The sequence below is a fragment of the Rousettus aegyptiacus genome, unplaced genomic scaffold (assembly GCF_014176215.1).
Source record: "Rousettus aegyptiacus isolate mRouAeg1 unplaced genomic scaffold, mRouAeg1.p scaffold_m13_p_5, whole genome shotgun sequence".
Lineage (NCBI taxonomy): Eukaryota > Metazoa > Chordata > Mammalia > Chiroptera > Pteropodidae > Rousettus > Rousettus aegyptiacus.
Window position 1 is genome coordinate 34,747,957 of NW_023416308.1, and position 11,313 is coordinate 34,759,269.

General features: G+C 49.7%; 1 protein-coding gene across 2 annotated transcripts; it reads left to right on the forward strand.

Annotated features, from left to right (window-relative positions):
• On the forward strand, window positions 1–11,232 carry CXCR5 (C-X-C motif chemokine receptor 5). Of its 2 annotated transcripts, XM_016139328.2 has the most exons (3): window positions 80–150; window positions 473–495; window positions 8,747–11,232. In XM_016139328.2, exon 3 carries the CDS (start codon window positions 8,855–8,857, stop codon window positions 9,812–9,814), a length of 960 nt encoding a protein of 319 aa, XP_015994814.1. In that variant the 5' UTR covers window positions 80–150; window positions 473–495; window positions 8,747–8,854; the 3' UTR covers window positions 9,815–11,232. The 2 variants fall into 2 exon arrangements, with proteins under 2 accessions (XP_015994813.1, XP_015994814.1); XM_016139327.2 differs by lacking the exon at window positions 473–495 and having other exon boundaries at window positions 1–150.
• The last annotated feature ends 81 nt before the right edge of the window (window positions 11,233–11,313 follow it).

Here is an 11,313-nt window from a genome sequence, read left to right on the forward strand (position 1 = left end):
TGCAGCTGACGGCTGCCACCTCTCTATAGGTACCAGGCAGAGAGTCTTTAGACGGTGATTGACCAGTCTGGAGACATAGAGAGAGCTACAACTATGAACTACCCCTTAACCCTGGACATGGACCTCATGAATGACAGCTTGGAGGACCTGGTGAGTAGGAACAGATAGCTCATGGTTCCCTAGGCCCTACTTGGAATTTTAAATATGATGGGCCGAGGGCCCAAGGAAGAAGGGACAGCTGTGGCGTTCCCATCCACTCCAGACCAGCAGAATGCAGAAAGGCCCATTGGCACCTGTCTTTTACGATTGTATTTTCCATTCCATGGAGGAAGCAGATAAACAGAGCTATTGCCTTAAACAGACACCCTTTAGAGGGAGTGGGAAGTACAGGTTCAGGTTCAGCATTCTTCCTGACTTGCTATGTGACTTGAAACAAGTCACTTTGCCTCTTCATTCTCTCCTTATCTCTTAGGGCTGGAATAAGGGGCTAGACGGGTAAGTACTTTGGAGGTTTTCTTAATGTCAGAAGGTTGATTGTGCTAGCTGAACAATCAATGTATATTTATTCATCTCTTGCTATATGATTATATCATCAGGATGCTACATTCTGTGTTAGATGGAGAATTTGAGGACCTGGACTTGGCCCTCAAATTTGGCTTATGGTCTAACCAAGAAGGAAAAAAATCACTCACCAGAAACTCTTAAACAATGATTACATGCTAAACTGAAGAAGTGTGGGACCAGGTGGTCGGCAAGGGACCCCAGTGGATTGGAGTTAGGGAGCAGAGTGTGCCAAGTTGGTTAGAGGACTCTGTGTTAGTCCTAGAAAAGTTTTAGAACACGTTGTGGCCTCCCTCAAAGGACTGGAATCTCTAAAGAAAAGGAACTCTTGGGTGGCTAAGAAAATGGTCCTAGCATCCTAGCATTGCTCTGCTCCCACCCAAGTCTCTCCCATGAAGCAGTTGGCTGGGCTCCCAAAGGACATGTGTGAGGAGCAGTTCAACCAAGGATACCAGGGCTCCTGTTCACAGGCAGCAGAGGACTGTTTTAAGGATATTCTGGGAACTTCTTTGTGGTCTTTTCTTCTTTCTCCTGTGGTCAATGGCCCTTCTAGGGAAAAGACCACTCTGAGCTGCACTCTGAGCTGGATCATGAAGGATCCAAACCTTTCCTCCTGTAGCCACCAGCTCTCTTGACCTTAAACTCACCCTGAGATGTTCTCCAACTCCCTTCATCTCCCCTGGCTGGAGTCTATATTGTAATTCCATCAGCCATGTTCCCGGACTTCTCACTTGCCCAGATCCTAAGGCTTGGAAATGTAAGTAGAACATGGGAAGGAAAAGGTGAGGGATAGTGCTAAATATCCAATGTCTGATCTCTCAGATCCAATCCCCAGATAAAAGCAGAAACAGAACCTCAGCCTAATCAGACCTGCTGCATAATTTGTGAGACCCAATACAAAATGAAAATCCAGGACCACTTATTCAAAATTAATAATTTTATGAGAGGAACAGCTGAGCACTAAACTAAGTGTGGACTCTTCTAAGTGCAGCATGCTGCGTGACTACCTGGGTCACATGCCCATAAAGCAGGCCATGAGTCTAATTGCAGAGTCTGAGCAATACCCCAGATCAGACTAAAACCCCATTACTCTGACAAGACAATGTGCTCCCACCCTGGTCCCTGTCCTGGCCCCTGGCCTCACCCGATTAGGTTACTGGGTGTCTCTTTCTGCCCACAGCTTCAAGCTGACCACGAGCCCTGACCCAGTTGGATATCATAGTAACCTACCTCAGACCTGGCTGGTCCTGGCTTCCGAGAAACCTCAAGAGTTTCCCCTAACTGCATGTCTTACTCCACTGCATGACCTACTAGAGACAGGTGGTGGCTGGGGGCAGGGAGACAGCATGGCATGTCCCAGATATCAAAGAAAATATACCTTTGCTTCATGTCACACCCCAAATGAGTGGTCTTGAACCAAGCATCCCACTGTGCCCTCAATCAGGGTTTAGCCTGAAGCCCAAGAGTCCTGGGACCATCTGGGCTCTGAAGCTCTTTTTCGACCAGCTTCCAGTGCCTTGTCCCACCTTCACCTGCCTTCTGTATACTCTCTCTGTAGGGCTATTACCCCCTCAGAAACACAGACCCTCTCTCTCTATCCCCACCCACTCACAGCAGTGCCTTGAGCAGGGCTGATGGTTTCCCTGACAGTGTCTCACAGCACAGAGGCTCTGGGGTGGCAGAGTAGCAGAAGAGTCTTGCATGTAGTATCTTCTCAATAAGTATTTATTGATTTGTGGTGCGTTAAAGGTCTTAGCTCACCATTTCTCTCTGGAGTTAATCTAGCTTCTATTCCTTTTGCTTCCTATTCCCCTCCCTGTCCTTGTCTAAACCCACATATTGGTTCACTCCTAGAACACTGGGTTCTACATGCTGTTGTTGGGTTAAGAACTGGAGGCTCTTGACTATAGCCAAGCTTTGGTCATCCCGTCTTTCCTTTCTCCTCTTGTATTCTAAGATCAACTCTGGCCACTTAAAATGTCCATTTTCTTAAGATTGGCTGCCAATTCCCATGAATGGAGGACCCAAACAGAAAAAAAAAAACTATATGGCTAAATATAAGGAACAAGGAGTCAGGTCCTTGGGGTGAGTATGCTAGGGACCCATCCTGCTGGGAAGGCAGATCTAGGCAAATCCAGAAAAGTCTCTGTCCATAGGACTTTTGATCTGAGAGCATGGAGCCTCCTCTTGACAGAACCAGGAACTAGGGCACCTACAGGGGCCAGTCATAAACTGCACCTCCAGCCCCACCTTGCATATCAGCCAGAAGGGGAAGCTACTATAGAACAGGGAGAAGCTAGTCCATCTTAGGACCTGGCTTCCCCTGATCCCTCCCCAGTGATGGCCCCCATAAACTAAGACTTCAGTGTAATTAGAGCATCACAAGCTACAAAGTCCATCCACATGTACTATCTCATTTCATCGAGGAGTTATGAAGAAGAGGAACCAAAACCAGCTTGGACTCTTCTGGGCTTTATCTTAGGGCAGGGTAGGATGCCCCCCACCACCAAGTTAAAAGTCCCAGAAGAACCCAACTGGGAGGAGGCCCCAACTGGGTGCGATTGGAGGAGTTAAAGTTGAGGGAGACACCCAGGGCTAGCCTGAGGAGGGGTTGGCAAATCTGGGCTCAGGCACACAGACCATAGGAACTTTTGCCTTGAAGCCACAGACTGGCTGGTCCACTGGCATAAAAAGTGGCCATGGATCTGATACTTAGAATCAGGACACAGGAATGAGTCTTCTTTCAGGAATAATGGGACAAAATATTTCAGATCAGTAGTTACCAGGAGATGGTTTCAAGAGATTGCTGTATATGTCTAGGAGACATCTTACCTTTCCTTCAGACTGTGTGACTTTGTCTTCAAAGTAAATTGATTTGGTGTGCCAAGGAGGACCCCCTTAAACCTAAAGACTCAGTGTAGAGGTAGGGGTAGTTTAAAGCCTCCCCCCAAAACCACATCCAGAGTACTCTCATGTTCCTAATAGCCAAAACCCTTGGGTAGAGATGAAAGAGGGGCTTGGCAAACTCACTCCTGAAGGGTAGGGGTGAGGAAAGGAAAAGATGTGATAAATGGCAAGCCAGAGTCTCAGATGGTCTTTTGGGAGTGTGGCCCTCCAAAGGAAGAGTAGGGTAAGAAATACAGACTTCCACCCTCACCCTTAGCCCAGTCTTATTCCTCCAGAATCCTGTACCCCTCAAGCCACTGAAGGGTAGGATGAGAGAGATGCCCTGGCTGGCCCCATTCACAGCTCCCAACTCTTGGCTGGGAATATCCAGACAGGGACATAAAGAAGATGGAGCCCGTGTGTGCTCCCTACGGCCAGAGCAATGATTGGCATCTGTATGCAGACATCTCCTGCAGCCAGTATGACTCAGGCTTCTGGAGTCCTAGAGTTCCGCAGGGCAAGCTATGCACTCAGCATCCATGCCTTCTTCCTTGGGGCTAAGTAGCAAAGTCAGGCTGGGGCATTCACTGGCTGCAGGACAGACAAATGAGAGAAGTAAATGGCTCCCACCCAGGCGTTGAGCTACATGAAGATCATTCTGTGAACCAGCTTAGACCTGGGCAGGGCACGGCAGTCAGAAAACCTTAGCATCTGGGAGCTAGGAGGGAGGGGTATTTGAGGGCAAGACTCAGCCTCCTTTCCCTTCCCATATACTGGGGCTCAAACATTCTTCTTCCTCCCAAGGTCCCAACTTATTGTTCTTTCTCCTCTGAAACACCCCTAGCCCCAACCTCTCCCATTCCTCCTGGTCTTCCCTGTAGAACCTCACACAATAAGCCCAGCCTGCCAATCCTTAAAGAACATAGTTCCCCAGGGCTCAAGTCTTCCTTCCCTAGACTCTACACTCCAGTAGCTGAAAACATCCTCCCAAGGTGGGGATTTCCAGACCCCTCAGAAAACTGTTCACCCTTATCCAGACCAAACAAACTGGGTTTGTGCCAGATGCCCATCTACATACAGGCTTCTGTTCACCTAGAATAAGGTAATAGTAACCTTTTGGTAGCCACATCACCCAGCTGACTCATATTAAGCTTGCACTCAACGAATTCTCAGGTCCTTCTCGTAAACTGTCATTAAGGCAAATCTTCCCTGATTTGTCACCAGTTGAAGCTTTAAACCTGAGCTAGCTCTCTATATTTTTCCCTATCAATTCCAACTGGTCAGTTTGAGCTTGTAATTCCAGATTGTGGAAAACTCTGCATTGTCCAAAAGTATTCTCTAGCCATGTCATCCAAGATGAGGTGGAGAGTGTAAGAGGAGAGGATCCAGGATAGACACCCCCTGCACCACCTGCTGACAAAGAATCCCAGTCAGCCAATGTTTGCTGAGCTTCACACTGGCCAGTGCAGGGCAGTGAGGCAGCTTCACTATTTGGAATCAGATGGGGCATGGAGAATTTAATTATGCAGGGTGGGGGCTGGGTCCTAAGCGACTCCTGAGGATAGAAAAAAGGGAGGGGCAGAAGGAAGAAGAGAAAGACGGGTAAGAGTAACATTTGTAATCCCACCATGGCCAAGCATTTCAATCTCTTCTCCCCATCCTCTCTTTTCCTGGTACCTCTAAACCAGCACATAGAATGTTCTAGCCCCTTTCCTGCCCCATCCCCAGTGCTCACAGCAATTTTCCATCTGTATTACCAGCTCAGTACTCAGCTTCATCTAGGTCATCATGTTTTCTTACCTCCTTTGTGCATAGGTCCCTGGCCTCTGTGTAAACTGTAGTCCACTGGCTCCCTGCCTATACCACACGCTGTCATGGCCTCACCTGGCACATCTATGTCTATGTGGAGTACACGCTGCTGTCAGAGTGTGTGTGTATGCACACGAAAGCCTTCAGTTACCACTCAGCAAGACTGCCCACATTGTGCTCCTTTTGAGCAAGAGTCTTGGAGATTCCCTTCTGCGCCCTACTCCTCATGGTGTTCAGGATTCCTGATTCCTCATCTTCCACCAGGCCAGAACCAACCTTCCTTGGTTTAGGGAAAGGTAGGGGTGCCTGTTCCCCTAGGTATGGGAAGTGGCTTTAACATGTGCCACTCCCAAGTCCCCAAAAATGTCTGTTTGACACCTCCTGCTGAGATGTACTGTCGACTCTCAGCACCCTTCAAAACAGCTTCCTCTCATCTTCTCTGTTCTGCCTCAGTACTTTGCCAAATAAATACTTCTTGGCAGGGAGGATGAGACAGTCCCCCACCCCAACTCCTCCTCTAAACCTCAATTCTCAGGAGATGGGGGCTCTAGGGTCCTGGGGACACATCTCACTGCATTGACTTTAAATGAGAAATAAACCAATCAATCCGGATGCTTTAGAGAGTAAAGACTTGAGTGGTTCTCATTAAGGGCCTTCTGGCTAGACAGACTAGCTGCACCTAAGCCCTGCAGTAGGTAGTGGCACAGCCAAGCCCCCACCACTGCCAAGATAGGCAGAGTCCAGCACCACTGACTATCCCAAGACTTGCATCTCTCCATCCTCTGAATTGTTTTGCTCTGCATGAAGACTTCCCATCTCGCCATTTTCCCCCTTTAACTCCTGCTGAATTCAGTATGAGTCAAATGGTTATTATATTCAATGGCAATATTGGAAATATAGAGACAAATGCAGAGAAAAAAACCAAGATAGGCTCTAGGCTGCCAAGGGCATTGGGAGGAGGCAGGAACTGAAGAAGGGTAGAAAGGAGTATCTGAGTATTCACTGAGGCACAAAGGGAGACTTGCCTAAACTCCCAGAATACAAGGGCTCCTTGGGAAACTGCTCTCGGAGCAGACCAGAACACATTCGATGCGTGTACCTCATGTGTAAAACACGTGGCATTGTAAGGGGGACATAGAAGGCCTGCTTCCAAGAGCTCATCAGCTAGTGAAGAAATGGACACCCCAACTCTGAGTTCTGTAATAAAGGCACACGAAATGTAAGAACAGAGAATGTAATTCCAAGTGGAAGAGCTAGGAATGACGTAGGAGGATGGGGCTAAGTGGGGCCTTGAAGGAAGCATAGGAATTAAATAGGCAAACTTAGGGGATTGCTCTGCAAAAGGAAGAGTTCGAGCAAAGTTTTGGAGACCAGGATGTCAGAATGTGCTGGGGTGTTGGGGACAGGCAGCCAGTAGAATGATAAACCTGGAGGATAGGGTGCCTAAAGCCATAAAGTAGAAGATGAGATTTGAAAAGTCAGAGGCATAGAGATTTAAAGGCCCTTTGGGGGCATTTAGACTTCTCCCTACAAGTCCAGGATTTTCAAATGAAAGTAGAACCATTTCCTTAAACAAAAACTTTTGTGTGAAACACCTCATGAGACAAGAGTGGGGAACTCTAGTTTAAAGGCAAGGAGAGGAAACTAGAGCCTGACTCCCCCTCCCCTGCTCCAGCCCCAGCCCCAGTGAAGCAAGTCCATGAAATCACACTACAGGGATGCCCTGCGACTGACTGGTTCTGAAATTTAGCAATATGGGTTTCTAAGAGAACATACAGATAAACCTCATTTCTTTTTGAGCACTGCATTGTATTTTGTAATGCACTGAAGTTGGCTTACTTCAATCTTTCATTGATGAATTTTCTCACAAACATGACTTTTCCTTATAACTGGCTTTGCTATTCAATGTGAAATTAGAAGGAAAAAAAAGACAAAAGAAAAGCACTGTTTATAGGTAAACCTGGAACCAGTCAAGGACACTGATGAGGTGGAGAATTGTGGTTTGGAGAACTCATCTGCCCTCTGTGTAGGAGAGGGACAAGAGTGGAGACCTATGGAGAGACAGCAGTCCTGAGCATTAGGGAAGAAGGGCTAGACTGAGGTGATAAGAGAGAGATGCTGAGGTGAGGGATAGGTAGATGGCTCTGCCATTGTACTAATGTATCCCCTCACCCCTTTCTCCCAGAACAACCTGCACCAGGGACCAGAAGGAAAGACCCAGGTTAGGGAATAGGTCCGCCCACCACTAACTAGGGCCCCTGTGTGCCAGTGCAACCACCCTTACTTGTGCAGGACCCTCACTCTCCTGAAAGGAAGTCATCATGAGACCACCCAGAGCTAGGGTGCAGAGTACCCTCTTCCATCCTCTCCCTCCCTGGGCTCATAGGTTATAGAAGTGTCTTTTTGAACCCACATTACTTGGTTGTAATTGGTTTTGAAATGCTCTGAAGAGGGATTAATTAGGGGAGGGGTAGGAAGAACAGAGCTGGGAAGTGAGGACGAGCAGGTGCAGGGGAACAGCTGTGAGTGAAAGATATGAAAACAGGCACCACTGTCTTCCTTTGTGGTTAGCTAGGTAAACAACCTAAGTGCTGAGGGGCGAAGGGGGGGGGGTGGGGATGATGGGGGGGCGGGGAAGGGGAAGGGGAAGGGGCTGGAGAGGAGAGAGCTTCCGGAGCCGAGTCAGCATACCCCCTTCACTTGCAACGGGGCTCTTCCCCACTACCCCCACCCCCTCACCCCCCACCCCCCTACTCCCACCCCGTGCCTGGTCTCCCTCAGTTCCTTCTGCCTCTGGACTTTCTGCTTCTGAAGCTCTCCTTGCTGTCAGCAGAGAAGGAAGTAGGGGAGGGAGTTTACTAGTGATGGGAGGGAAGTTGCAGAGAGGGAAGCCCAGGCACTGCTGCCTAGCGGTTTAAGTATTAGCTCTGGCTTCAAATTACTATAGTTTCAGTTACAATGAAGACAGACAGGTATAAGGGAACAAGTCAAGAGGAAGTCATCGGGCCATATCAGCATCCAGCCCATCAGCGGGATCCTAGGTTTTAGTACCCAGTGTTCTGCTCATAACTGGAACAGACGTCTCCTTGTCCCAACTAGAGCCATTCTCAAACTGAAGTCCCAATTCCGGCCCCTGAGCCTGCAGCCTTCCGTACCTGAGGACACACAAAAACCAAATAAGTTACAAATGCATAGCCCTTCAGAGTTTCTGAAGCATGTCCACAACATATATCTCCTTTCATCTTCATCACTACCCTGTGAGGAATTAGTCCCTTTTACAAATGAAAATTGAAGTCGGAAAATGCAAAGTGATTTATTTGTTCAAGGACACACAAAGGGAAATTGGGATTTGGTCAGCAGGACATATAGGAAGGACAGGGACAAAAGGTGTTAGCCTGGGGGATAGGAAAATATATGAGGGAGTCAGGGTCCTCTCCAAGAGGCAAGATGGATCCTCAGTTCTCTGACCTCCTGTCCCCTGTCCTTGCAGTACAAGGAGTTAAGTAACTACAGAGACAGCACGGAGACATCCCCAGTGGAAAATCACATCTGCTCCACAGTCGAGGGGCCTCTTCTGACCTCCTTTCAGGCCATATTCATGCCCGTAGCTTATGGCCTCATCTTCCTCCTGGGTATGATGGGCAACATCCTGGTGCTGGTGATCCTGGAGCGGCACAGGCAGACGCGCAGCTCCACTGAGACCTTTCTGTTCCATTTGGCGGTGGCTGACCTCCTGCTGGTCTTCATCCTGCCCTTCGCTGTGGCTGAGGGCTCTGTGGGCTGGGTCCTGGGCACCTTCCTCTGCAAAACTGTGATTGCTCTGTACAAGATCAACTTCTACTGCAGTAGCCTTCTCCTGGCCTGCATTGCTGTGGACCGCTACCTGGCCATCGTCCATGCCGTCCATGCCTACCGCCACCGCCGCCTCCTCTCTATCCACATCACCTGTGCAATCATCTGGCTGGCAGGCCTCTTCTTCGCCTTGCCAGAGATTCTCTTCGCCAAGGTCAGCCAACCCCATCACAATGACTCTCTGCCACGCTGCACCTTTTCCCAAGAAAACCAAGCTGAAACCAATGCCTGGTTCACCTCCCGCTTCCTCTACCATTTTGGAGGGTTCCTGCTGCCAATGCTGGTGATGGGCTGGTGCTACGTAGGGGTGGTACACAGGTTGTGCCAGGCCCAGAGGCGCCCTCAGCGGCAGAAGGCAGTCAGGGTGGCCATCCTGGTGACAGGTGTCTTTTTTCTCTGCTGGTCACCCTACCACATTGTCATTTTCCTGGACACCCTGTCAAGGCTGAAGGTCATGGGCAGCAGCTGTGAGATGAATGACTACCTCTCCATGGCCATCACCATGAGTGAATTCCTGGGTCTGGCCCACTGCTGCCTCAATCCCATGCTCTACACTTTTGCTGGAGTAAAGTTTCGTAGTGACCTGTCACGGATTCTGACCAAGCTGGGCTGTGCTGGCCCTACTTCTCTTTGCCAGTTCTTCCCTAGTTGGCGCAAGAGTAGTCTCTCTGAGTCAGAGAATGCCACCTCCCTCACCACCTTCTAGGTCCCAGCCCCTCCCCCCACTGTTTATGCTTTCTTTAGGGGATGTGTGGATGCTGGAATCCCTTCCAATAGGAGCTGGGGTCCTAAGAGCTCACCTTGGCCAGTGTCCTCATATAGGGCAGCTAGATGAACCAACCCTTCTTTCCAGGACATCCCTGCCAGCTTCCAACCCCAGGGTTAGGCTGGAGTCCAGGGAGGAGAAAGCAGCCCATAGGAAAGAAGAGGATACCTATGCCCATCCGCATTATCTCGGGCTGAGAAGACTTCACATACCTTCTCTCATCTTAACCATCCAAAGCTCAAGAAATTTTACTTCTGTCTTCGTCGATATGGAAAGTCATTTCCCTTCCAGAATACACACTCCAGTCATCTTACGGGCCACTGACTTCCACAACTATCCACCTCTACTCTTACCCTACTGGCTGAAATAAGCTAGACATTGAGCACCAGGGGATAAATGGAGGTTAAAACCGAGGAAAGGCCAGCTGGCAACAGAGAGTGGCCTTAACATATTTCAGTCCCTAACAAACACAGACATTCTGCCAGGCCAGCAGCCCTGCAGTATCTTGATGAAGCAAGACACTCAGACTGAACCAGTCCAGGTAGCTGCCCCTGATTCCGACCAAAATGGTGTTGGGCCAGGTCCATGTCGCTGGGCCCTGGGAGGTCTGCAGACTGTAACCTCAGAGAGCAGCCAGTGTCTTAGGGAAGAACTAAGGCTGAGCCAGGAGAGAGGAACCCAACCAGAGAGAAAGGAGGCACAAGTATAAACCAGAGCCAGCAGCCATCTTCTCTGCTTGGAGTGGAGAGCTTCCAAGACTGGCCAGGGGTGGCAGGATCCACAGCCATGGTGGGTCTGTGCACTGATAGGGAAGCAGGCAGACTCATTCCTCCCGGCCCTCTTCCCATAAGCTACACAGCCAGGGGAAACTCCTCCAGCAGCAGAGGGGTCCAAATCACAGCAGAGGAAGTACTTGGCTTAGAGTCAGAACCAATATGTAGACCCCTTGAGGAGGACAGAGAGGCCTCTGGGGGTACTCTCATCTAACCCCTGCCTGAAGATCAAGCCCAGGGAGGGCACCCTGTCTCTTTGTACTTCAACAAGAGCTACCTGAGGCATCCCCTTGGGTGGGATAGTGCGAGAAGCAGGCCTGGGCAGGGAAGTCCCCAGGCCCCAGGAAGCGGGGCCCTGCCCTTGAGAGGATACTACTCAGATGGAACCAGGGGAAGCTGCTCCACGCTCGCTCGCCTGCCCACTGGCTCACCTGCCCTGAGGGGGGCTGCCCCAGCTTTTGGTCTGGTTGGAGTGGGACAGCAGAGCCCCTTGACTTGTTGAAGGCACATCTGGGTTGCCCACTCCCACTCAAGCCAATTAACCAAGCTCCCTAAGAGGTCCGCACAAGGGAAGTCAGAGCTGTGACCCAGGGCCTTCACCGCTGAATCTTGGGAAAGTCCTGGGGTCCTCCTTTTCTCTCCCAGCATCTAACAGTAAGCTGGGCA

Excerpts from the sequence above, each read along its gene's own strand:
- CXCR5 (XM_016139327.2), top strand. The coding sequence starts at position 94 with ATGAACTACCCCTTAACCCTGGACATGGACCTCATGAATGACAGCTTG. Across the intron at positions 151-8,746 it reads ATGACAGCTTGGAGGACCTG|TACAAGGAGTTAAGTAACTA; the intron begins GTGAGTAGGAAC and ends CTGTCCTTGCAG.